This window comes from Sus scrofa, chromosome 3 (assembly GCF_054392235.1).
Source record: "Sus scrofa isolate SSC_HxYL_T2T_F1_AM1 chromosome 3, Sscrofa_HxYL_maternal_Yorkshire_Landrace_v2.0, whole genome shotgun sequence".
Classification (NCBI taxonomy): domain Eukaryota; kingdom Metazoa; phylum Chordata; class Mammalia; order Artiodactyla; family Suidae; genus Sus; species Sus scrofa.
In genome coordinates, this window is record NC_139385.1 from 5,132,329 (window position 1) to 5,159,734 (window position 27,406).

General features: G+C 50.2%; 1 protein-coding gene across 1 annotated transcript; it reads right to left on the reverse strand.

The window, feature by feature from the left end:
- CCZ1 (CCZ1 vacuolar protein trafficking and biogenesis associated) lies at positions 1–27,372 on the reverse strand. Its single transcript, XM_003124281.6, has 15 exons — positions 27,178–27,372; positions 26,125–26,222; positions 25,938–26,031; positions 25,574–25,651; positions 25,123–25,170; positions 24,212–24,295; positions 22,738–22,913; positions 17,944–18,025; positions 15,657–15,718; positions 15,019–15,130; positions 8,201–8,234; positions 7,488–7,605; positions 1,542–1,700; positions 1,177–1,304; positions 1–347 (listed from the first exon to the last, which is right to left on the reverse strand). The coding sequence occupies exons 1-15, from the start codon at positions 27,295–27,297 to the stop codon at positions 292–294; spliced, it is 1,449 nt and encodes a 482-aa protein (XP_003124329.2). The 5' UTR covers positions 27,298–27,372; the 3' UTR covers positions 1–291.
- Between the last annotated feature and the right edge of the window lie 34 nt (positions 27,373–27,406).

Consider the following 27,406-nt stretch of genomic DNA (forward strand, 5'->3'; position numbering starts at 1 on the left):
TTTGAAAAACTTTAACAATTTATTAGTCTTATGTTCCAGTAAAATATTCACGTAATGTCAAAAGAATGGAATGACAGAGATGGAGCCGGCTACCTTGAATTAATTCCACATAAATATTTAAAATCTAAAAACCTCGGGATCGTCAGGCTGAGTAGAAATTTGATTCTTCAAAGCAAGTATTGCTTTACTATTGTCATGAATCCAGTCAATAATATGACCAGTAACCCGCAGTGGTGACCAAGATGCTTGCTGAGCTGTTGGTTAGCAGAGGGTGCGGCCAGCCACGGTCGGTCAGTCCAAGAAGAAGATGTTATTAAACTGCGTCGCACAGAGTTTCTTGACCTCTTCTGCAACAAGAACAGAAAACAGTGGCAAGTGTATCCGGGCTGTCCCTTCAAAGGTTACAGGAAATACATCAATACCTTAAATTCTCCTGGAGTGAATTCGGGAATTCAAAAAAAAAGTCTGCATTAATTCTGACCTTAAATCTCAGAAGCCCTGATTAGCAATGCTGATACATCAAGAGCAAGAAAATAAAAGCCTAAAACGCAGGCGCCTCAATGCTACCTAACGCTGCTTCTTTGGGCTGAGAAAGCCCAGAGGCAGCACTCGCGGTGCCTACGGCAGCCTGGCTTGGGGGTGCATGAGCGCGACTTCCAAAACCTCGAGGACTCTGATGCAGCAACACACAAACTCTAGCCGCTCCCCTGGACTGCAGGCCCCTGGATTGCAGGCCCCTGGACTGCAGGTGGAGCGCTCACGGCGGCGGCGCCGTCTTGACGTGACCCAACGCCTGTCTGAAATGAGGCGGGCGTTCACTGAGGGTGATTCCGATACACCCAACCAGTAATACAAGGCTGTGTATCAAGAGAACGTTTTTTTTCTCTTTAGGGCTGCCCTGCGGCCTATGGATGTTTCCAGGCGAGGGATCGAATCGGCGCTGCAGCTGCCGGCCTGCGCCACAGCCACAGCCACGTGGGATCCGAGCCGCGTCTGTGACCGACGGCACAGCTCACGGCGACCCTGGATCCTTGGCCCACTGAGCGAGGCCAGGGATTGAACCCGCATCCTCAAGGTCAGGTTTGTTACTGCGGAGCCACAGAGGGAACTCCAGAGAAGGGAGTTTTTATGCAGCAGGGACGTTCAAATTCTGCTCCAATACCAAATCCTATTTACCGTTGACTTCAATCAGGTTTGCGTTTTTTTGATTCAAGATAACGTACAGCTCCCGCTGGTCAGATTTCTTGCCAACAACCCAGTAATCACTCATGGCTTTCACGATGACCTCCTCGTCCTCGTCCTCTCTGTAAGACACGAGTGTCACAACGCAGGTACCACACCCACCGCCAGGCCCCCAGCAGCACCCGCACCCCACAGCCACTTGACAAGTGCGGGGGGTCACGTGTGAGGGACCGGCGCCCTGTGGGCCCCCGGGGCCCCGGACGGCGGTCAGGCCCTCCGGAGGGGCCGCGCGTGGGTCCCCGGGCTTCTGAAGACGGTTCGGCGGGTGGGCACCCCATCTGAGAGGCGGGTGCGTCTACCTGGTAAAATCGCTGTTGATGTCGCCCAGGATCTTCATCAAATCCGGATGAACAGACGTAAGGGACACGCTGGGCGTTTTCCTCATGTGGATCGTGCTCTTCTCTGCTAAGTTCATGTGGTTGAAGTATATGTACTTAAACTGGGGCTCCTTTTCAGACCTGCGAAGACACGTCGTTGAGACGGTAACATCCCGAGCACAACGACGCGAACCACACGGCCACTGTCAAAACCGTACACGGGCGATGGCGGAGGTGGGACTGGCAAGGGCGACGCCTTCCCAGCAAGGACCGCAGCCGGACAGAACATTCGGCAGCAACTCACTGGATATCCGCGCGGCAGCTGATGTGAATTCTCCAGAGAGCTGAAGAATGGATTTTAAAAATCAAAAACATCTAGCCATGGTGTGTTTTTTTTTTTTCAAGTCATGTTTCACACACAGCACTCGTTAGTTGCTGGCTTAAAAAATAAATAAATAAAAGGCAACGTAAACCCGTACAGACCCTTTACCTGCGAGGGGAAGGAACAGCACGTGACGACTCTGGGCCCTGTGTTTCTAACTAAAGTTTTACGTGGACACCCCAGTGCTCCTGTGTTGCCTGTGGCTGCTTTCACGCAGAAGGACAGGTTACTAGTTGAAACATACGCAGACCGTAAAGCTTAAAATACTGATCATCTGGCCCGTGACAGAAGACGTTTGCTGACCCCTAGAGTCTCTTATCCCCCGGTTCTATGCATGGACGTGCCACAGAACTGCCGCTGACACCGCGAGTACCGCAGCTTGCATCATCCGAAACAGCTCCTTCTAGAACATATCAGCCTTCTCCCAAGTACTCACATGGAGGACAGCCTTTCCTGCTGTGAATGGCTGGGCAATGCTACCCGGCTGTCTCCCGGGCCAGGGTCTGCGCCACCGGGCTCCCCCCGCCCGCCCGCCCCGACCTCTGTGCCTGAACCCACACGTGGGGTCGGGCTGCGGGCCCGGCCGCCCGGCCCCTGGGTCGCAGCCTCTGCGTGCTTCCGGGTCAGCAGCCCCGCTCCGGAGGGCTGAGGGAGGAGGGTGACCCCTGTGTTACTGCCCATCCAGGCAAAGACAGAAGGTCGAGGATTCGGCTTCCAGGAGTTCTTCTCACACCAGAATTTGTGTCTGGTGAGCCCCTGAAACTGGGAAAAGCAAGTCTAAGGACAAGAAAAGCTGGAAAGATGAGTATGTTCAAAGAGGTTCGGAAAGTTGCAAACTCAGTCCTTTAGATAAACAAACTGCTCTCACCTTCAGTCAGACTGGACGTTCTGGCTGGCTGTCTAATGCTTTCTGGGGCTTTTTCGTCTTCCCCTCATTTCTAACGTGTAAATCACTCTTCTAAGAAGACGGGAGCAGCTCCCGTTGTGGCGAATCCGACTAGGAACCACGAGGTTGCGGGTTTGATCCCTGGCCTTGCTCAATGGGTTAAGGATCCAGCATTGCCGTGAGCTGCGGTGTAGGTCGCGGATGCAGCTCGGACCCTGCATGGCTGTGGCCGTGGTGGAGGCAGGCAGCAACAGCTCTGCTGAGACCCCTAGCCTGGGAACCTCCATATGCCGTGGGTGAGGCCCTAGAAAAGAAACACACACACACACACACACACACACACACACACACACACACACACACAAAGAAGATGGGAATTATTTCTTTTGCACCCCAGATGGACATTTGCACTAGAAATGCTCCTTAGGTAGTTAAGACAGGTACAAATGTGGCCTCTTTTCACCCCACCTTCCATGAAGGATGCTATAAAAACAGAAACGGAAAGAACAGCTACTTGCAGTGTACTGTGAGTAAAAGAAAAAAGATCTCCCATCAAAGACAGCAACGATTCCTTTCACCCTGCAGGTTTACAGCTTATCAAACTGAACATCTGCTGGGGGATAGTCTGGAATTAGCAGCAGCCCCGTTTACCTGGTCTCTGTACCAAAGAGCTAACACTCACTTCTTAATAATACTCAAGCATCTTTTCCCAAACAAAAATCACACAAATGTTCAGCCTTCCTAGAAAAGAATGTGCCGGGAGCTCCCTGGGGGGCTAGTGGTTAGGACACAGCGCTTTCCCAGCTGCGGCCGGCCGGGGTTTGATCCCTGGCCTGGGAACTGAGATCCCACATCAAGCCACTGCACCGAGTGGCCACAAACCAACCAACCAACCAACCAAACCCCAACACACACTAAATATAGTTCACCACGTCAATATGAAATACACCAGACACAGGAAAACAACACAGATTTCTTAATGATTTCTTCAGAGGTTCGGCAGGTGAAATGCTGTGGCACAGCCATGACGTCCCGCAGGACGCGCAAGGGCGGAGTCTACGCTTTTTCAGTTGGCGTGTCTAACTAAGTGTGCTCCTTTTTGGCCACCCCCCATGCGGCGTTCCCAGGCCAGGCATCAGAGCCGAGCTGCAGCTGCCACCCGAGCTGCACCTGCGGCTACACGGGATCCCCAGCCCACTGTGCTGGGCTGGGGGTCGAACCCGCGTCCCAGCACTCCCAAGACACTGCCACATACTGTTGTGCCACAGAGGGAACGCCTATTAAATTTCTTAATAAAAGATCTGCTGGGCTCTGCCAGCCCTTTCTTCACTCCTCTTTGCTCTTTTTCTTCTACTATTGGCTCAAAACTCGAGGGACGGGACGGGCCCTGGTTGGGAGGTCAGGGGCTTCCTGCAAGTAAAGAGCATCCGTTTCACTGAGGCGCCAGAGACTCAGCGGTGTCAGGACCAGGTGTGGAGAAGCTCTGCCAACCTGGGAAGCCTGCCTGGGCAGGACCCTGTGGGCTTCGAGCCAGCGGAGGAAACCCGCGGCTGTGCCGCGAGCGCCCAAGCGCCTGCCGCGTTTCCCCGCGGCCGCGGCCGGCGGGCTGGGAGCGGAGCCACCTGCCTCTCCCTCCGCTCCGGGCTTTGTTCCCGACGCAGCGGACGGTGGCCAGAGAGGTGCTTTCTAGGCGAGTGGGGCTCCTGGCTTGTCGTCCCTGAGCAGAGCGACCTCAAGGGAAAGACGAGACGTCCTCCGCCTCTGCCCCGACCTGCCAGGGCTCATCTTCCGCCTCCAGGGCCCCGGGGCGGAGCCTGGGCCCGAGGGCACCAGCCCTTACGGCTAAGGGTCACCCTCACTTCCTGCAGGAATCCCAGGGCGGTCACCTCCTGGGCGCCGGGCGTACTTCACACAGTTGTTGTAGAAGACGGATGGAAAGGATTATTACAGAAGGTGCTCCCGGAAGGAGTCCCGCCCGGTCCCTTCCCACGTCCTCCCCGCGTCTCCCATCAGCGTGATTAGGTCCTGAGGCACCAGACGGTTCAACACCCAACTGCTTACGACACCCCCAGCCATGGCCAGGCCGCCCACTCAACGGGAGAAAGACAAGCAAACAGAACCTGCCTATCCCCTTAGACACCAAGAAGCCATTCAAAAGACGCGCTGATCCCTACTTACTGGTTTAAACGGATGTGGGTAGGCCTCGGGCGCAGCCAGAAACAAAACCAACTAAACTGATGCTTGTACTATATATTTTTTAAACAGCTACAGATTTACCGCATGACATAGCTTTAAAAATCTATTATGTAAAACCTACCATATGTGTTTGGCACTGTGTTTAAATATGGGTACAAGTATAGAAAGAAGACAAATGAGGTAAGATTTCCTTTTTTTTTTTTGGTCTTTTTGGGGTCACACCCACGACATATGGAGGTTCCCAGGCTAGGGGTCGAATCGGAGCTGAGCTGTAGCCGCCGGCCTCCACCACAGCCACAGCCACAGCCACACCAGATCTGAGCCGCATCTGTAACCTACACCACAGCTCATGGCAACGCCGGATCCTTAACCCACTGAGCGAGGCCAGGGTTCAAACCTGCGTCCTCATGGGTGCCAGTTGTCTTCATTGGCCACTGAACTGTGACAGAGCTCCACGATTTCCAATATTTACAACACGGAACTGTTTAAAAATTAAGGACATAAATTACTCTCGAAAAAAGAAAAATGAAAAATAATTGACTTTTAAATTCTGGAGAAGAAAAATCTGAGCTGTCCCACGAATGAACAGAAATCAATCCCCAAGCCAACCCGCTCCCTCCACTCTTCAAAGGGTTGACCCCAGCCGATCTCCTAAGGAACAGGAGGAGCTGCAGTGTATAAAGTGCTGACTCAACACGCAACACTAGGCCCTGTGGACGCCTTCCAGCAGGGGCTGCAGCTAGGACAGCCGAGGTCCTGGAACTGGCCTCTGGGGCCAGGAACGGCTACCACAGCCCGCCCCAGCCCCCAACAGTCCCACCGCTGGGGTCTCTTCCTCCCTCAGGGCTGCCTCGGCTTTGCCGGGAACATGCCTTTTGGACGGCCCAAGACTGGCAGGTAAAATGGCTCGATGTGGGTCGGAAGGCTTTCAGGATGAAAAGTCGGTTTTTCTCTTGCACCCCAAAGCTTTTACCTCTCGTCGGCTGACAGTTTTGATGTGACAAAGAAAGCGTCGTATACCTGACACCTCAGGTGCATGGAGAACCACCTTCAGGTCCCCCTTCAAAGCCAAGAATGGCTACACTTCCAGAGTTCCTGCTCTCGGGCAGGCCCCTGAACTGCGGGGCGCTTCTGCTCCGTCCCGCTTTCCAGGTCTCCTCTCCCGCGGGCCCAGCGGTACCGTCAGCGGTTTCCCGACGGTCGGGAAACCATCCCCCAGACAGGGACTGACGGAGGGCGCTACACACGCGGAGCTGCGCCATGGCTTCAACTTCCCCATGCTTGAAGAGTTTCCTAACTCAAACATTCGAGAGAAAACTGCTAAGGAGAGGAGACTGAATAGCCAAGGCTGCCTCCTTTCTCCTGTCCAGTCCCAAGGACAGTGGACCCTATTTGCAAAGCAGAAGGGACTTGACAGCACGTTCACCTCTGCAGGTCCGTCAATGAGTTGCACCTGCCGAAAGCACAGGCCCAGCAGTGAACCTGTCCAGTCATCTCCCAAGGGCTTGGGGATGCAGGAAGCACGCTTTATCCCTCTCCACTCCCAACGCACAGGATCCAAAGCAGACTTAAGGCGCAGGCTTCCTTCAAAACAGAAGAGCTGCTAGTCTTACCTAAGCAAGACCTAAGCTGGCCAGGCGTTTTGATTCCCCGGCTATATCTTTTCTAAAACTAAGTAAGCTGTCAGGCCTGGGAGTCCCCATGCAGAAACAAAACCTACCCGTACTGTCATCAGGAGCCTGTGTGCGACCTCTCTGTCCACACCCAGGTAACACACAAGCACTACGAACATAAGGTTATAGATAAATTCGCAGCATTTTAGCCACTTCTCAAACGCACGGGAAGACCCTATAAAGAGAGCTTTTATTTTTCTAAGTACCTCCCATCTACTCCGTCGTTATAGTAACCTAACTTTTTACACTGAAAACAGAGTAGAAAGAGGTTCGACTTTTCACGGCTTTTTTAGAACCAACACGAGTTAACCCTGGGTCTCCTGATACTCAGCTCGAACCTTTCAAGAGGCCAAACTCAGCACCAACAGCCAGTGGCCTATCTTCTAGCCAACCTCACCAGGCACACGTCTGCACAACCAGAGGCAAAGTGCTTCCTGTCCCTGCACAGCAAAGCCCCACCGGTCACGACCGCCAGCGTGGCTCTCACAAGCTCGGCCAAGTGGGACCTGAGGAGCACGCTCGAGGCCAGGACCACAGGCACAGCCAGCGCACCTGACCCCACAGCTCACACCGCCGTCGGGGACAGAAAACCGACGTCATCGCAGGACAGAAACACTCAGCGACAGCTTCCCAGGAAGCTCTTCAGACGAGACTGAACAGGACACGTGTTCTCGGGACTGGGAGAAAACCCGACCCGACCGGGAACACCAGCCGTATTCCAAGTAAGACCCACTCTTCTCCTTCCCAAGTCAGTTCAGCGCTTGAAAATAAAGACGAAGCGGAGTACAAACCCAGATATCCTTTTGTTGACGTTGAACTGCTCGCAAATGTCAGACGCCAGCACCGTGAGCTGCGGCCCAACGATGCCGTCCAGTCTTCGGCAAAAATCCAACGTGGGCTGGATAGAAGCTGACGAGTAATCGAGAAACACCAGTGAGTGTTAGGATACTTTGTGTTAAAAACAAAAAGGTCGGTTTTCATGTTACCATCTTAGCAACAATATTCACATGCAGCCTTGACTGATCTGGGCCATAAACCAATTAAATGATCAGCTCCCCCTCCCCTCCCTGACACGAGAGAAACACAAGCGTCAGAATTAGTTATACTGAAGTTGAAAACGAGTCAAAAGACCTGTTTCACTGTGAATGCTGATTGAGGCACGCCCTGCGGGGTGTCAACGGGCTGCCTACCCCCAGGTGCCACAATGCTTTGCAAATATTACTGCCTTTCATCCTCAGAGCCCCTGGGAGACGAGTACTCCTGCCTGTTTCACAGGCAGGAAGGCATTAAAAAGGGGCCCAGGTCCTACGGCTGAGAAGCAGGGACTTGAACAACAGTAGAATTAGCACGTTAAGGTGGCAGAGGGCCCAGACAGAGGACAGGGCCTAACACAGCCTCCAGGTCGCTTCGGACAACACAAGCCATCACTTAGGAAGAGGACAGGGCGAGCTGTCAAGAGAAAAGGCTCGGCTCGTGGGTGAGATCAGGTGCAGGGGGTACCTACCATCGATCATAAAGCACACAGCCGCACTCATGGCCTGGAGGAGAAAGCAAACCAAAGATTAGAAAACGGTACCAGGAAAAAAAAAAAAAAAAAAAAGGACTTACATAAGCAAACGCAGTGGCCTGGCCTGAATCTTTATGAAAACACACCAACTTTATAAAGTCTTTTTTAGTCAACTGGAGAAATCTGGATATGGACTGGATGATATTAAGGAAGGCTTACTCATTTTGGCCCCGTGGGATAATGGCAGCATGATTATGGAAAAACAGGTGTCCTTACTAAAGATGCAAGATGAACTACGTATGAGGGAAACGACAATTTAAAATGTTCTAGCAAGAGACCAAAATATGAAGAGAGATGAAACATGAGCATATTATTAAGCTGTGTGATAGGTACCTAGGGATTCATTAGTCTAGTCTATTTTGGGGTATGTTTGATAATTTCCATTAACACAGGGTAAAAAAAAAAAAAAACAAACAGCACATGAATGCTACCGCGTCTCCCTTTTTATTACAGCAAGTGCTGCACTTCGGTCTTGAGTGAGTAACACTGCGGCAGGCCAGAGCATAAATAAAAGAGCCCCAAATACTTAAATCTACAAAGCCAGCGACAGTGTTAAGAGAGGTCAAACAGAACACAGCGGATTGTGATGAAAATGCAAAAGACCTCCTTCCCTGGGGCCTGTCCCCCCTGGCAATGTCCCTGGTGCCGCCGCTGTCCCCTTTAGACATCAGGGGATGCAGCCACCCTTCCCTCCTACCCTAGGGGTTTCAGCCACTCCAGTTCTTTCACGGGATGGACATCCTCCAGCCTCCCGTGGTTCATTTCTCAGGCCCCCAGCCACGGGCAAGAGCTCCTGAACGGCCGCTTCTTGGTACAGCTGCTAACATTCCCCCGACCCCGCTCCTCTCCCCACGCGGCCTCTCAGCCTCTGGCGGCGGCGGCTGTAACTGAATCTCTGCGGGGGTTGAGTACCATTCTCGCTATTCTGTAACTAGATCGTGAGTATCACCCGCCGGCCAACCGGCGGCAAACTGGGCGGCTTACAGGCCACGTGCATCCAATGCATGTGTTTCTCTGTGTTTGAACTAATTCTGACTTCGACGCCAACTCGCTTCCTACCACAATGCCCACTTCCGGCCTCTCCTCAAGGGTCAAGCGATCTGGGACCACTGGCTCTCCACGCTGGGGCACTACTGCGTGGATCTGAGCAGCGGCTGGTCTCCCCGGGACGCGAGCACCTCTGCGACACAGGGTCCTGGAGCCCGATCGGCCTGGCCTCGGGGCTGCCATCACGCATTTGTGCATCCTGTGCCTTTCAGGTTGACTGGCTGAGTTATGTTTCGACTGCACTAGTGGCATGTGGAAGTTCCCGGGCCAGGGACGAACCTTCACCACAGCAGAGACCCAAGCTGCTGCAGCGACAACGCCAGATCCTTAACCTGCTGAGCCACCAGGGAACTCCCACGTTGATTTTTGTTTTAATGTGCCTTTTGAAGTCTCTATTTAAAAAGCTGAAGAGGAGTTCCCGTTGTGGAACAGTGGTTAACGAATCCGACTAGGAACCATGAGGTTGCGGGTTCCGTCCCTGGCCTTGCTCAGTGGGTTAAGGATCCAGTGTTGCCATGTAGGTTGCAGACGTGGCTTGGATCCCCGAGTTGCCATGGCTTTGGCTAAGGCCGGCGTCTACAGCTCCAATTCGACCCCTAGCCTGGGAACCTCCATATGCCACAGGAGTAGCCCTAGAAAAGGCAAAAAAGACAAATAAATAAATAAAATAAGTAAAAAAATAAAAAGCTAAAGAATTTCCGGAGTTCCCATTGTGGCGCAGTGAAAACGAATCTGACTAGGAACCATGAGATTGTGGATTTGATCCCTGGCCTCGCTCCGTGGGTGAAGGATCGGGCGTTGCCGTGAGCTGTGGTGTGGGTCGCAGACACAGCTCGGATCCTGCGTTGCTGTGGCTGTGGTGTAGGCCGGCAGCTGTAGCTCCGATTAGACCCCTAGCCTGGGGACCTCCCTATGTCGTGGGTGTGACCCCAAAAAGACAAAAAAGACAAAAGACCAAAAAAAAAAGTTGAAGCATTTCAAATATATAAAAAAATGTCCACAGAACGGTATACACGAACTCCATGGACCATCCCTTTCTCAACGACTGTCAACTCTTGAACAATCCCGCCCTTCCCAACCCCCCACTGGCACGTTAATCTCAGACGCCACCATCATGTAAAGTGCACACATCTCAGAAGGTCCCTACAAGAGACAAGGACTCTTAGCAGCGCTCCGGGATGGTGGCATGAGGGGTGGTCTAGGCTCTCCCCCCCCCCGTGAAACATCGTAACTGGAGAAAAATACTACAACAATCCCTCACATTTCCAGAAGGAAACTGTCCTTCAGGCAGACTGCAAATGGAGGAATGTTTCTACAAGAAAACCTGCTAAATCTCAGTATTACAGTCTTGTAGCTTTATTGCTGTAAACGCATGTGTTTAAAAAGAAGACCTCAGATCAACAGTGTAAGCTTCCTTCAGATGATCTTAGAAAAAAGAGGAGCAAACTAAACCTGAAGCAAACAGACGAACAAAGAGTAATGATTAGAGCAGAAATAAATTGAAATAAAGAATGGAAAAAGAGAGGAAAAAAATGAACCCAAAAGATGATCCTTTGAAAACTATCAAAAAACTGAATTTTTTTTTTTTTTTAGGGCTGCACTGGTGGCATATGGAAGTTCCCAGGCTAGGAGTCATGACAATTTAAAACGTTCTAGCAAAAAAACAAAACATGAAGGGAAGAGAGATGGAACTTCAGCGTATTATTAATTAAGCTGGGTGAGAGGTACCTTGGGATTCATATTTTACTATATTTTCGCGTATGTTTGATAACTCCCATTAACACTGGTTTAAAAAAAAAAAAGAGCAAATGAATGTTAGTGCGTCTCACTTTTTATGGTAGCGTAACTGCAGTTATGCCTTTACTGACAGGAACCTGCAGCAGGCCAGACCACAGCCGCTTCTGCGACCTACACCACAGCCATGCTGGATCCTTAACCCACTCAGCAGGGCCAGGGATCAAACCCACATTCTCGTGGATACTAGATGGGTTCTTTACCACTGAGCCACAACGGGAACTCCGAAAGTGAAAAGTCTTTAGCTAGACTATCTAGACCAAGTGCAAGAGAAGACACACGTCACTAAAATCAGGCATGAGGAGTTCCCGTCGTGGCGCAGTGGTTAATGAATCCGACTAGGAACCATGAGATTGCGGGTTCGATCCCTGCCCTTGCTCAGTGGGTTAACGATCCGGCGTTGCCGTGAGCTGTGGTGTAGGTTGCAGACGTGACTCGGATCCCGCGTTGCTGTGGCTCTGGTGTAGGCCGGTGGCTACAGCTCCGATTCGACCCCTAGCCTGGGAACCTCCATATGCCGCGGGAGCGGCCCAAGAAATAGCAAAAAGACAAAAAAAAATAAATAAATAAAATAAAATCAGGCATGAAAAGAGACATCACTACTGACTTTAAAAAAGATCATACGGCTGTAATATTACGCAAAATGGTACACCAATGACCCGAGTAACTTCAGATGGACAGACTCCTAGAAGGATACAAACACACGCTACTGAAACTGACTCAACCGGAAATAGGGAAGATCACGAAAGGCCTCTAATAAGTAAAGAGACCCGTTAACAATTTAAATACCCTCCCACAAAGAAAAGCCCTGATGGAGTTCCCGTCGTGGCGCAGTGGAAATGAATCCGACTAGGAACCATGAGCGTGCGGGTTCGATCCCTGGCCTCGCTCAGTGGATGAAGGCTCTGGTGTTGCTGTGGCTGTGGTGGAGGCCGGCAGCTGCAGCTCCGATTAGACTCCTAGCCTGGGAACCTCCATATGCCACAGGTACATCCCTAAAAAGACAAAACAATCAAAAAAAGGGGGGGGGGGAGAAAAAGAAAAGCTCGCCAGCTTATTCTGAGGCCAAAACCAGACAAAGGCTTCAAAAGCAAAGAAAAGCACAGACAAACACCCCTTTTGGCCTGAGCTCAGCTGGACCAGCTGGACCTCTGGGGGGCTAGGCATCAGGTCGGCCACATGGGTGGCCAGCTGGGTCTGAGTAAAATCTCTGGACGTCAAGGCTTGGGTGAGCTTCTCTGGACGGCAAAATACTCCACCCACACGTCCCACGTCACTGCTGGGAGAAACGGGCTGTGCTGTCTGCATGACTCCGCCCAAAGCGGACAGATGGAGCTGGCACCTGGTTACCCCTGGACCCCGCCTGGCGCCCAGTCCCTGGGCTGACCTGAATCTGCACTGCTGTGACCTGTGACCATGACAGCCTGAGTTGTGGGTCCTTCAAGTCAACTACGGAGCCTGAGCATGGTCTGGGGGACCCCTGAACTCGCGGTTGGTGTGAGAAGGGTCGGGGGTCCTGGGGATGCTTGAACCTTGCTACGAGAAACCGCTCAGCTATATCCTTTTTTTTTCCCCCTTGCTTTTAGGGCCACACATGTGGCACACGGAAGTTCCCAGGCTAGCGGTCGAATTGGAGCTGCAACTGCCAGTCTACAAAACAGCCACAGCAACATGAGATCAGAGCGGAGGCTGCAACCTACACCACAGCTCGTGGCAACGTCGGATCCTTAGCCCCCAAGCGAGGCCAGGCGCTGGACCCGTGTCCTCATGGACACTAGTCAGGTGTGTTACCACTGAGCCACAACGGGAACTCCCTGAATTGTATACTTTAAATGGGTGAATATACAAGATGCAAAGTATATCTCAATAAAGCTATTTTTTTTTTTTTTTTTTGTCTTTTTGCCTTTTCTAGGGCCGCTCCCGCGGCATATCGTGGTTCCTAGGCCAGGGGTCTAATCGGAGCTGTAGCTGCCAGCCTACACCACAGCTCACGGCAACGCCAGATCCTTAACCCACCGAGTGAGGCCAGGGATCGAACCCGCAACCTCATGGTTTCTAATTGGATTTGTTAACCACTGTGCCGTAGCGGGAACTCCCACAGTAAAGCTATTTTTTAAAGAAGATACGGACTCTTTTCACGTAACTGAAATGCCATCATCACAACTAAAACTCTATCCATGGTTGACTCTAAAAACGAAAATCCAACACACAAGACAGCAAGCCAGGCTCCTGCTTCCTTCATTCAAGGATCAAAGACATTGCTGCTGAGTCATCCACATGACAGTGACTTTAGCCTGACGTGAAAACAGACTTTTCCCTTCTAATGACTCCTCTAAGTTACGGCTCACTTCAGCTGGCTCAGTTTCAGACCACACCTTTTTGCATATTTCCCCTCCTCCCTCGCCACTCTTTGCCACATCACACATTCAGTCAGATCTCCTAACTGCTCTGTTTTATGAATGAAAGATCTTTTCATTCTGGAGCCCCTGCGCCCCAGCTATGCCCACAGGCACAGCAGTGACAATGCCAGATCCTCAACCCACTGAGCCACCAACGAACTCCTTACATTTTTAATGAACCTAAATTTAACACACCCCAACTCTTGGGTGCCATCCTGTTCCATTTTTACAGAGAACGTCTCTAATCCCTGGGGATGTTAATTTTGAAATGTTCTCTTCTGTTCCCAGAATCATTCTTTCATCCTTTGGGACCCACAGCCTTGCTCCCCCAGCCACACTTCAGGAGGAGGGCACCAGGAGGCTGACTGGGAGGAGGCCAACAGCAGGTGCCATCGGCCCTGTGGAGCCCCCGGCTTTCTCCAGGTGCTTCCTTTTTTCCGGGAGATCCTCAGTTTGCATCGAGGGGCAGGTGCCAGGCTGTGTGCGGGTGAGGATGGGGACAGCGTGGCTGACTGGTTCACACCCAACACCTCACTCGCCCCGCTTCTTTCCAAGCCCGCTGCCCATTCCCGACTCCTCAGGTCACTGCCTGCCTCGGGGCTCCTGGGGCCCCCGCGTGGCAGGGAGGCTCCGGCCCCAGTGCACCCTCTCCACTCACACTGTGGACTGGAGCCTCCTCACTCCCCTCGGCCGAGCACCATTCTCCATCTTCTGGGAACCCCACACCCCATTCCCTGATTTCATCTCCTTCCTGTGTGTTTCGGGCACCAGGCCAAAGCCCTTATGAACTGAGACATCGCTGTACTCTCAGGCGGGAAAAAAGAGAAACTGTCTTTAAAAAACCCAACTGGGAGTTCCTGTCGTGGCATAGCGGAAATGAATCTGACTAGAAACCATGAGGCTGCGAGTTCGATCCCTAGCCTCAGTGGGTTAAGCATCCGGCATTGGCCTGAGCTGTGGTGTAGGCTGCAGACACGGCTCGGATTGATGTTGCTGCAGCTGTGGTGTAGGCCAGCAGCTGTGGCTCCGAATGGACCCCTAGCCTGGGAACCTCCACATGCTGCGGGTGTGGTCCTGAAAAACAAAATGAAACAAACAAAAAAACCCCAACCTGACATAAATACATCCTTGCAAAATTACATCCCCAGAGAAACTGAGACTCTCCTTACAGAATTACCAAGTCCACAGCTTTAAGAACAGAGGGAAGACCTTGTCCGCTGAAGGGTGGGCAGGCATCGGACCAGCAACCCCGGCCGTGATGGCCTCTGATCTGCCTGCGTTCCGGACTCCAAGTGTGGGTGAGTCATGGCCACAGACAGTGACTCTTTCATTAATCACATAACTCTGCAACAGGGACTGAAGATCAACCTACTGCTCTAGAGAGCACCCATTTGGAGTTTTAAAATAATTAGAACTCGCAACAATTGTTCCGAGAAACATGTAAGGTTTGCTCACCTACTGGAAAGATTTACTTTGGTATCAGTCTGCAACCCTGGAGGGAAAAACAGTTGTTACCTTATAAACAATTAAATGCAGGGCTTCGTAAGTGTCATCTGTATTTACAAAAATTTTGGGGAATCTGCATTTTGCTTCTGGGTCATTTAGGTTCAAGGGTCCAGTAAGAAATCTGAAAAGTAGGCAGAGAGATGCTTAGTTAGATTCAATTAGGTAAATTATAAACGGTGCATTATACTTATTATACACCCCCCCTTTTTTTTTAGGCCACACTGACGGCATATGGAGTTTCCCAGGCTAGAGGCTGAATCAGAGCTACAGCTGCTGGCCTACACCACAGCCACAGCAATGCTGGATCCGAGCCGCCTCTGCGACCTACACCACAGCTCACGGCAACTCCAGATCCTTAACCCACTGAGCAAGGCCGGGGATCGAACCTGCAACCTCATGGTTACTAGTTGGATTTGTTTCCGCTGTGCCACCAAAGGAACTCCTATTATGGCACAGACATATTATGGGAAGCCAGCCATCACTTGGAAGACACCAAATCAGAAGGTAACCAAGTAACAGTTTTAATTCAAGGGAAACAAAAGCACTTCCTTTGTCAGTTATTGTGGATACAACAGCACAGAGGCAATTCGGTGTTCATGATTTTATTTAAGAGTCTCACGCTGTACACCAGAGGGTGCGAGTCCTACCTGCCATAGTGCTGAAGGTTTCCTGGCATCTCGGCCCGAATTGGAGAATCCCTTCCCGCCAACTGCAAACAGATCGAAGGTTAATGACTTACTAGATTTTCTGTATTTGACTCTTTGAAAAACAGCATTCGTGTTTTTCGCTTCTCCTAGTCGGCGCCAGGTCATTTTTCTGTGTCAATCTCCCATATTCCTCTCCATCAAAAAGAGAGGAGGGGAGACGACAGAGGTGCGTAAAGAATTTACTGATTTCGATCGGAACCATCCTAACGTCGCTGGGCCCTCACGTCCACATATGGATTTAGTTCCCTTTAGGGCCGGGACGGCAATTTCCCTTGTGCTTAATCCGCGCTAGGCAATGCCCCACGTGTCTTACTGTCACCCCAGGCCACCCCTTCCTATTTTCCAGATGTGAAGGCTGAAGATGGCAGTAATTCACCCACTCGCCCAGCTCGTCAGTGGAGGGGCCAGGTGTCAAACCCAAGCCCCCTCTGACATCAAAGTCCCTGCCTTCAGCCACGACACTGAGTCTCCTTGGAGATTGATGCATGTAATACGTTCTAGGGCTTCTTCTGCCGAAGATACACTATTTCAAAATGCACAGGAAAACATTTTTTTAAAAATCCAAATCTCATAGCCCCTTTGGCTACAACAACTTCTAAAAATGTTTGACGTTCCTCTAGTCTACATGAAATTTTAGCGCATGACCCGAAGACCGAAAGATCACCCTAAGTCCCACAGTGAAACTGCGCGGCTCACCCACACGTGCAGCCTGCACTGAGAGGGAAGCCCTCCGAGTCCGCGTCCTCACAGCACTCGGTCTGCCCCTAGTTCACAGCCTGGCTCTTTACACATATGACAAGCGACAAGAGAGCTTCCTGCTGGCTTAACAGCACCCTCCCCCACAGAAAAGCCTCCTGAGGCATCCTTCTGAGGCTGTGCCTGGAGGCAGGTGTTTCAGCATCAGGCAGGCCCTGAGATCAAGTCCTGGCTCCATCCTTACGAGCTGGGTCACCCTGGGTATGTCATTTACGCTCCCCAAGCCTGTGAATCCTAGCGGTAAGATGGAGATGAGGCGTGGTGGACAGTGCAGAAGAGCTGGCCCCTGAAGGCAGACTACCTAGAAAGGAACGAAGCACAGGACCAGATGCCTCTCAAAACCTTAAGATTCCTCATCAGAGCGAATTTCCTCCTGTTGTTTCAAGCCATGATCTCCAAAATAGAGAGAACAGGGGGAGAGTGTGTGCGTGTGTGCACCTGGTTAAAATGACACTTTTACGGGCTATGAATACCTTCCACGTCCAACCTAACTGAAACTGAACAGTGATACTGTGGGGAAAACACTGCGGTGTTATTTACAGTTCTCCGCAGAGAACATGGAAATTAAGTGCCAGGATGGAAAAGCCAGGCAGGCAGGACAGAATCAATTCCAAATTCACCTCCTGTTTGTAGATGAAGAGACCCCAGGCATCACCACTCTTTTGTCCAAGCTGACAGACATTTTCCCAGTTCCCGGAACTCTCCCCTAAAAATCCAGTTTTCCCTCTACTCAGTGAACTGCTTCTCTCTCTCTCTTTTTTTTTTTGGCCACCCCTGAGGCCCATGGAAGTTCCTGGCCAGGCATCAGATCTGAGCCTCAGCTGCCACCTGCACCACAGCTGTGGCGATGCGGGACCCTCAACCCACTGTGCCACGGTGGGAACTCCTGAACTGTTCCTCGTAAAAACCTACTTTTGCAATTGCATTTGAAAGGAACAACGTGGAGAAAAGTTGACAGGCGTGGTTTTCTAAGTTTGCTGAGTGACACACACTAAACAAATATAGTTGGTCTTCCCCGAATAAAACTTGCATGTGTGTGGGTCCCACCATTTATGGACCCGAGCAAACGCGAGGTGAAAATACTTGGGGGAAAAAATTTTTTTTGGAAAAGTTTCAAAAAGCGAAACTTGAACTTGCCGCACTCTGGCAACCGTTTACAGCATTTTACCCTGTATCACGACAATCCGGAGGTGGCTGCAAGTACATGGGCAGATACGCATGGGTTACAAGGCCATTTTCCAGAAGGGACCTGAGCTTGCGTGGATCTGGGTCCCTGCAGGGTCCGGGGAGCAATCCCCCCCGCATCCCGGACACTGATGGACGACGTTACCACCACAGCAATGAGGGACAATACAGACCAGACCGCGCCCGCCCGCCCCGTTACTCCGCCCCCGGGTCTGTGTGTGTGTGTCTGCCTCTGTGCCTATTTACCACCCTTCCATCTACAGAGAGATGGGTACGGCCCGCCTACCTCGGGTTCGATGTGCCGAGGAAAGAGGGATGTGGTGAGGTATTTGTAGAGAATTCTCATGTCGTCTTGCTCCAGTCCGCTCCTGAAACATCAGAAAAGCACTTGGGTAAGGTCTGGAGCTGGTCTTCCGTCTTGCTGTCTTTGGGATAAAAATACACACTTTTTTTTTTTTAAAAAAAAACATTCTACCAGGAAGCACTTTCCTTGATGGCTCCTGGGTTACGTGGCAAGGCCATGTTCTCACTCAGCATCCCACAAACACCAGGATGCTGGGGACAGGGAACCCGGCCCTGCCGTGTCTCAGAAACACGTGTGGGTGCTAATTCTGTCTGTTCAGTATAGGCAAAAAGGGGGAAGAAAAAGAAAACTTTTGGGCAAACCATCCAATCTGAAATGAGGCAGAAGGAAGCGGCAAAGTGCTGAGAAACAAGCAGGTGCCGGCCCCTATCTCAAGTCAGCTGTTCAGGTAAGGATATGAACAAATGAACCTGTCTTAGGGGTTTTTTCTTTTTAGGGCCGCACCTGAGGCATATGCAAGTTCCTGGCTAAGGACTGAATCAGAGCTGCAGCTGCCAGCCTGCACCACACCCATAGCTGATCTGAGAAGCATCCGCGAACTACGCCACAGCTAATGGTAACACCGGATCCTTAGCCCACTGAGCGAGGCCAGGGATTGAACCTGCATCCTCATGGATACGACGTCTGGTTCTCAATTCACTGAGCCACAATGGGAACTCCTGGGATTTTCAATTCAAGATAAGTGAAAGTATCCTGTGGGGAAACCTACTGTTACACAAATCGAGTCACTGCTCCACACTGCAGAGGCTGTCTCTTCTGTCCCAGGGGCGTCAAGTGGCAGGAGTGGGGCCTGGCGCAGCAGCAACGCTGCCCTCCTCCCTGCACTCCTCCCGTTTGTCTTGTCTCCTCCTCTTCCTACACCGCCTCCCACTTCCCAGCTTCCTTCCCAGGCTATTTATTTATTTTGAGCTATGCCTGCAGCATGTCAAAGTTCCCCAGGCCAGGGAATCGAACACAAGCCACGGCAGTGACCCGAGCCACTGTGGTGACAGTGCCAGATCCTTAACTTGCTGGGCCACAGGGGAACTCCCCAGGTTCCATTTTCAGAATGTCTGTCCATGGCTAAAACCCTAAGGGGCCTAACACCCTGAAGCAGGTTTGAAGTTTCCTGCTAAGCAGAGTGAAGTTCAGGGTCCAAAGGTGAGGCTGAAACAGACGCAGCGGAGGCCCGTCAGGGCTTCCTGCCCTGTGACGCCACTAGCTCTGAAATCCAAACTCAGCAAGTCCCCCACTCTTTTCTTTCAGGGAAGTAACTGAGGTTAAGGGGGAAGAAGGAAAAAGACAAGAAAACAAAACGGGTTCTGGATGTTACCTTCCAGACATAAATAAATGCTGGGGGCTGTCGATGGTGAGGCGCAGACAGGGTGGAAAGAACCACATGCTGGGCAATTTCTTCCAGAGCTGCGCTTCTAGGAATGGCAGCTACGGGGCCCCTCTGGCTACTGAACACCTGCAATGCGGCTGGTCAAAATGAGTGTGAAAAACACCCTAGATTTTTAAGATTTAGCAGACACGAGAAAAGAGCTCATGGAGAATTTTGGAGAATTTTACATTGTTTACACGTTGAAATATTTTAGACACATGGGGCTAAAATATATATAGGTTATTAAAACTAATGCCAGCAGTGTATTTTGATTTTATTGCAGCGTCCAGAAAATTTAAAATGGTATTTGTGGTTTGCATTACATTCTCACTGGACCGTGCTGCTCCAGACCGGAGGACACGGACTAGAAAACACTCCTACACGAGGGAGTGGAAGAGGTTCCGCTGCAGCACAGCTGGCACTGCTGCAGCTTGGATTCAGTCCTATCCTGAGAACGTCCACATGCCATGAGTACGGCCATTAAAAAAAAAAAAAAAGGAAAAGGAAGATGGCATTGCTTCAGTACTTACCATATGTACTGGGCTTAGCACTTTGTCTTTATTATTACACTTAAGATTTAACACGAGGCATGAAGTAACTCAGTGCTGGTTTTCTGAGTAGAAAATTTTAAAAGGAAGTGCATTGTAGCCAGCTGTTCAGAGCGCAAAGCACCCCGTGGCAGTGCCCACTGTGCCTATGGAGAGGCCTGACCGGGTGGTGGGATGTCGCCTCAGCTCTGACTGTAGCAACCCTCTCCCCAGGGTCTGCTGCCCTCACCCCATTCCTGCTCCCCTGCAAAAGCACAGTAGGTAGATGCAGTCAACACCGGATGTTACCACTGAGGCAAAGCTCTTGCAACTGCACGTGGGTATTCAGCGATCTCCAAATAAGAAGTGGAGGGGAAAACCCAACCAAGCCAAGTAACAAGAGTTCCTTCCCGGGCACAAACACACAGATAAATGCATCAAAGGAAACACAACTCTGTACTGACAGGTCCACACGAGTCAGGAGTCCATCAATGGCTCGCATCGAAGAGAAAAGAGCCCACTTGTGCTCAGAAGTACAAATGTTCTCGAAGTCTCTCATAGTTATGTGCTATGATTTTAAAAAAAATTATTCTTCCAGTTAAAGCTCAACTGATTCATTGCTGGGCATGAGATGCTACGACTTTGTCAAGGCTGGTTTTTCTCTGTTGGAAATGGATTCTGCGTCCTGCTCTTACTTCAGTGCTGAGTCTGCCTGTCTTGCTCTAAACCCGCCACACCTGCTCTGGGTGAAGCAGCGACTCCAGTGCTAAGAGCCTCGCGCAGCCCTTGTGCGGGGCGACGTGTGCTTCCTAGGGCCTCCCAGCTCTGTTTCTGGTGGCGCTGGCCACACCAAGTTAGCCGAGAATGTTCTTGGGCGGAAACATTGCCACGAAGAACGTGGCCATCCTCCCGGGCAGAACCCTGCCCCTCAGAATCAGTTTAGTCTTTGATACAGACGACGTCCTTGTCACATGTTGAGTGACACATAAGCTCGCCAAGATCAAAGAACACGGTCAGCTCTGGTTAACCTGAGCAACCGCAAAGGCATATATTCATGGAAGCGTTCACCCCCCCCCCCAAAATAAACCAATTCGCTAGGAAGAGAATTCACTCAAAAAACAAGTCAAAAAACTCTGGGTAAGGAAGGCAACTGACACCCTCCTCCCAACAGCAATAATATCTAACCTGTTCACAGCCAAACCAAAGCCGCGTGTTAAATGCAACACAGGGCAAACGGAACCCTATGATACAGGCTACCGACCGTTTGCTTTTTGCTCACCATCAACAAGCATGGAGCACAAACTGTGTGCCAGGAAACACAAACAGAAAAACTGAAGGCAGGAGTGCCCCTGTGTGGCTCAGGGGGTTACCAACCCGACTAGTATCCTTGAGAAGGTGGGTTTGCTCAGTGAGTTAAAGATCAGGCATTGCCTCGAGCTGAGGCGTAAGCATAGGTCACAGATGTGGCTCAAAGTGCGGCTCGGATTTGGTGTGGCTGTGGTGTAGGCCGGCAGGTGCATCTGTGATTTGACCCCTGGCCTGGGAACTGCCATATGCCACAGGTGTGGCCCTAAAAAATAAACAAACAAATAAATGAACAGAAACAAAACTGAATGCATCTGAGCAGCTCTCAAAGGGCTTTCAGCTGACTGCTTCCTCCTAAACCTCAGCATGTTGCAGGCAGATCCACCCTCAGCTGCAAATTAACAGCCTGGATCCCCACAAAGCTCTTCAGACACACCCTCTCCAGGGTCTCAGGCACATTCACGCAGCTTTTCCACAGTTCAGCCTTTGTAGTTGCAAGCTCTTAATAATAGTTTACCTTTGCTCCTTGAGTATCCATACTTTCATCAAAGAAATTATGTTTTCGCTCTTACTATAGGACGCAATTTGATGACAGTGGGTAACTTCCTGGTTTTACAGCACTTTCAAGTTCTCAAATATTAAACAGGCAAACAAAAAACAGAGTTCCCAGAGTGGCTCAGCAATTAGAGAACCCGACTAGCATCCGTGAGGATGAGAGTTCAATCCCCAGCCTGGCTCAGTGGGTTAAGGATCCAGCGTTGCCGTGAGCTGTGGTGTAGGGGCACAGACACGGCTTGGATCTGGTGTTGCTGTGGCTGTGGTGTAGGCCGGCATCTGTAGCTCCGATTAGATCCCTAGTGTGGGAACCTCCATGAGCTGTGGCTGAGGCCCTAAAAAGCAAAACTAGCTTCTTAAAACAAGTGTGGAAATTATGTTTTCCACATTTACTATACTGTTTCTTTGAAAATGTTTTTTGGAAAAACACCAAAATAGATAGAGGATTTTTTTTTTTTAAGTTTTTTTTTTTTGGTAGGGCTACACCTGAGGCATACGATGTTCCCAGGCTAGGGGTTGAATCGGAGCTGCAGCTGCTGGCCTACACCACAGCCACGCCAGATCTGAGCCTCGCATTTGACCTATACTACAGCTCACGGTAACACCAGATCCTTAACCCACTGAGCCAGGCCAGGGGTGGTACCTGCGTCCTCACAGATACTGGTCGGGTTTGTTAACCACTGAGCCAGGACGGGAACTCCAAAACAGGATTATTAAACCTAACATTTTCTCTGTCTTTTGTGGAACCAGTTTTGAACTCCTCTGCTCTGTAATTTTAAACAAAATTACCCTAATTTTGGTTTAAACAATCATTGCCTTATTTTGACAGTATCTAAAAACATGCTTCCTACCTCACCCCCGCCCCCAGCTATCATTTCCAGTTTGACAACCTGCTATCAATGTCGTCACTGCTGTTTTTATTATCCTAAAAGACCTTCTTCTGCACAAGCTGTAGGGGGTACCTACCATATGAGTTGATCGTTATAGAGAAAGGCAGTGTACTTGACTATACTCAGGCTTTCTTCCATTCTATTAATAAAGGACTGGATTTTCAAATATGTCATTTTATCCAATGGGAAGAAGCTGATGCCGCCAAAAATGTCAAGGAGATCACATGACTGCAAATGCAACGTTTGCAAATACTGTAGGAAGAAAATCAAGCATAAAACTTACTAACAGCGCACTGAAGCTAGCACTCTGACAAGTGAAAATGATTAGCCTTAATTTATGGTACAACTACATGCTAGCAAATGGCACACTGACAAGAGCACCAAGGAGTGAGCCTCAGGGAACTAGATTTGAAATCAGCACCAATTTCAAAATATAAACTTCAAACACAACTGGTGTTTATATAGCATTGTGTTTTACCTTTTCCATATGTTTAATTCCTAGATCTTTTTTTTTTTTTTTTTTTTGTCTTTTTAGGGCCAAACCCGTGGCATATGGAGGTTTCCAGGCTAGGGGTCAAATCAGAGCTGTAGCTGCCGGCCTACACCACAGCCATAGCAATTCGGGGCCCCCAACCCACTGAGCGGGGCCAGGGATTGAACCTGCGTCCTCATGGACACTAGCTGGGTTCGTTAGCCCCTGAGCCAGGATGGGAACTCCCCATATGTTTACTTCCTCATATGAGTGCTCCTCAGATGAGATTGACCTCCACAGGCGGTATCATGGACAGAGAGCCCCCTCTTTTACTAAGATCACCCCGGAAGAACATGCAATCAGAGTGGGTGGAAAGTGCTCATGGACAGGAGAGGAAGGAAGTCAAAAAAAGGAACCAGGAGACAGTCACGATGAAGAATTAGGGTCATTAAAGAAAAGGCGTTCGTAAAACAAATAATTAAAAAACAGACATTAAAGGTAGGACAGCAAGAAAAAGAAACCGAGACTCTTTCTTCTAAGATGAACTGAATTTGACGAGGGGTGGGGGAAATATGCTACATTTACACAGGAGGAGAACGGCAACTATTTAGGGACATTCACTTATCCGTTGGGAAAAATCACACTCGTAACTCCTAAGGGGAGAAAGTCTGTGTCACAGCCACAAACCTGACCTTGAGTCAATACCGGGTACACCTGCTTCGTCAACACAATCAATCCATGGATGTGCAAGTGAGCTGATTAATCCAGCGCACAGCACAGCAAGGAGGCTTCTGAGGAAGCCCACACTGACAGAGGCAGGTGGGACCAGGATGGAGCCGACAAAAAGACGTCTCCGAGATGCTTTAGGGAGTGGTGTGCAAATGGCAGAAAGCTCTGATTCCCAAGTACCAACCGAACTCATTGCCTCACTGGTCTGATTTCATCACGCTATGTCGTAGGCTCTTTGCCACTTGCAAGGTCCAGGGTTTTTTGGTATGTGGCAAACAAAACCTGTGTATCTCTCCAACAGACTGTGTGAACAACTCCCAAGATTACAGGTAAAATTCAAAACACTTACCCGATGGAAGAATTTCTCTAATCTTTCTTTTAGGAGCTTGACGCCTCCGTCTTCCATGGCTCTCAGAAATGTACCATTAAAAAGCTAATGGTGTAAAAGATTGGAAAAAAGGTCACTTTCCTATGTCCTTCAAGGAACTAGAACAAGCTCTTCTCCTCTTACCTTAATTCAGCTTGTGTCATCCCCTTGCTCCCTCTGAATCCAGAAAATATTTACACGAGAAAGCCTGCGTTATAAGTCACCAACTATCAAAACAATGTCAAGTGATATTTCAATTTAAAAATAATTTTTTTTTAAAGGGCCACACTTGCAGCGGATGTAAGTTCCTGGTCCAGGGGTCAAATCTGAGCTGCGGCTGAGGCCTGCGACGCAGCCACGGCAACACCAGATCTGAGCCACATCTGCGGCCCACGCTGCAGCCTGCTGCCGTGCCGGACCCTTAACGCACTGAGAGAGTCCAGGGATCAAACCCGAATCCTCACAGAGACAACATCAGGCCCTTAAGCCACTGAGCAACCATGGCAACTCCAAGACTCCAATTTTTATACAATCACCCAATTGTTCTGGGTGTTTCTTTTTAAACCTCAACTGACACCTAAGTTTCACTTCACATAGATAATGAATCATACAAATATCTGCAGTATGTGCTTTCCTCGAGAACATGGCCTCTACTGTCGCCGACAGGGACATGCTCCTGTCACGAGTTGGGGAAGAGAGACCGGCTCGGACCTAAGTGCCTAAGTGCCCCCATACCCCTCGATACTGCTTCCAAGGCCCCGTTATTTCCTTCTCTAAGACAGGTACATCGTCACCCTTGCAAGCACGTAAAGAATTAAGAATTATGTTTAAAGGACCCACGCAAATCGGGGTGACTGGCTCGAGGCTCCATTCAGAAAGCCTGCCACGCTTACCTTGTACATGCTGTAGCACTGCTGGAGCACTGAACTATACACCTTGTCCTACAAGCAACACAGAGACAGAGCACAGAACTCAATTCAAGGGGGGAGAAAAGTCTTTGCACAGCAAAAGCACAATGACGCTTGGCAAAGCCATACGTTGCGCATAAACTTGGCCCTACAATAGCGCTGTGCTGAAAATAAGAGGTATTGATTGAAATGCAATTATGAACGAGTAAGCCTAATTCTTAGGAGGGCATTAAACATAGATGACTGGTGAGAGGGGTACATATAGATTTGTCCTAAGATTGTGCTCATGGAAACAGTGTGCATGAAACTGCACTACGTGGACCCTGAGAAAGCTCTGCATAAGGGACATAGCTTAAATCGGAACAAGTCACTCAAGATACTAACAATTTTTTTTTTTCTCTAAAAGCATGAACGAAAACAATGATAAACACATTACCAGCAACTCCTCCTCTTGGTATTCAACAATCGGTTTTCCATCTTTACTTTGCTTCTCAATTATAGGATTCCGAACAACCTACAAAGTTGGATGAGCTGAAATTACGCATGAATCAACTGTATGTTTCTACTTTCCCCTGCATTCAAAGAATTTAAACATGTCCCAACATCAAAGACAAAACTTCTTAAAACAGCCCCAAGAACAAATACACCAAAGAGGAGTTTGGTTTTAAAACTGCCGCCCACTTTACTGTGGCTTTACTCTGATGCAATGACTACAGGACCTTCCCGGGTTCCTCTCAGTAAAGACCCGCCCACAAAGGTTGCCCCACAAATTCAAAACGGTATCCAGCGTATATAAATACCATGACCATCCAGAAATTGTCTTCTGGTTCATTGAAGAACTGCCTGTTCTTCTGTGTGTGTAAAGATTTTGCAGGTTTTGATGGACTAAAGGTCCTAAAAAGGTGAGAAGGACATGTTAGGCCCAATTCTCTAGTGTAAGCTGAAAGAATTCCCTAAATTCTGCACAAGCATACGGAAAGCCCTTACCTTGTAAACTGGACAATAGCTTCACATAATCCGACATTTCTAATTTTTTCATTCTTTTCTACTTCATTTGGATAATAGAAGAGAATTTTATTTTCCTCCTGAAGTATGAAGAGACAGAATCACTCCATTGACAAAAGCATATTTTTTCATCTTAGCTGCTGAAAATGCTAAGTTTAACGTCAACCTCTTATGTCCGACATGCTGGCTGGCACAACAAAACAAAGACTCTTTTTATCTTCTCCTAACTGTGTAAATAACGTCCAGCGCCCTGAAAGGCAATTGTGGTAGCCACTAAGTCATATGTCATCTGAAGTAGCATTAGACGACTATTCTGAAAACTCGATCTTTGGATTTCTTTCCTCAGGCTCATTTGTAATACACCGACACTTAAAGAAATAAGCCTGTGCTCACATGCACAGACACCTCGCCACCAATTAAACCGAGCAGGCTCAAAGGCATTTGGACTGACAGCCTTTAAAAGGACCGTGATTTGCTGCCAACAAAACCTAGAGCCGGACATCCTCTGAGGAAGTCACCGTCTCCACCTAAAAACCCAAAAAGCAAACAACAACAACAAAAAACTCCACCCACCCAATTTATTCCTTAATTTGGAGAAAACTTTCCGAAGACTCCCTCAAGCCTGCGTTACAGTACCAGCCTCCCACTCTCGTTCCACTCTTCTAGTCGGAGGCTTCCAGCAACCAAGACGTGCACTCAATTGTAATTACCCAAGAGCGATGTCAAGAGAAGAGAAACAACCTGTGTGGCGTGATTAACCCGACGAACCCTCACTCCATACACAGGCATTGCTCCAGGACCCGAAGCAGACCCTGCCTGCGTTGTCCCGCCCCCGCCGCAGCTCCTTGGCCCCGGCACACACCTGACGCTAAGCCGCCCAGTAACTGCCGCTCAACGAGGGCCGTCTGACAGGTGCTGCCCGGCGCCGCCTCCCGGGCGCACCCCGCCGCTGCCCTGGACCGACGCCGACCCGCCGCCCCCTGCCCTCCGCCGCCGCCGCCGCCAGACGCCCGCGCGGGGCCCCGCTCCGCCTACCTCTCCCTCGCGCGGCCCGAAGCGCGGGTTGTAGATGAAGAAGCTCAGCAGCGCCGGCGGGAACTGCTTCTCCTGGGCCGCCCCAGCTCCTGCCCCGGCCCCGGCCGTCGCTGCCGCCATCCCGGCCCGGCCCCCTGTCCTGGGAGCCTCCCTCTGCCCGCCCAGAGACAGCTGCCGCGCGGAGACCGCACTTCCGCCTCGGTCGCCGTCGCCCCGGAAGTGCTCGCCG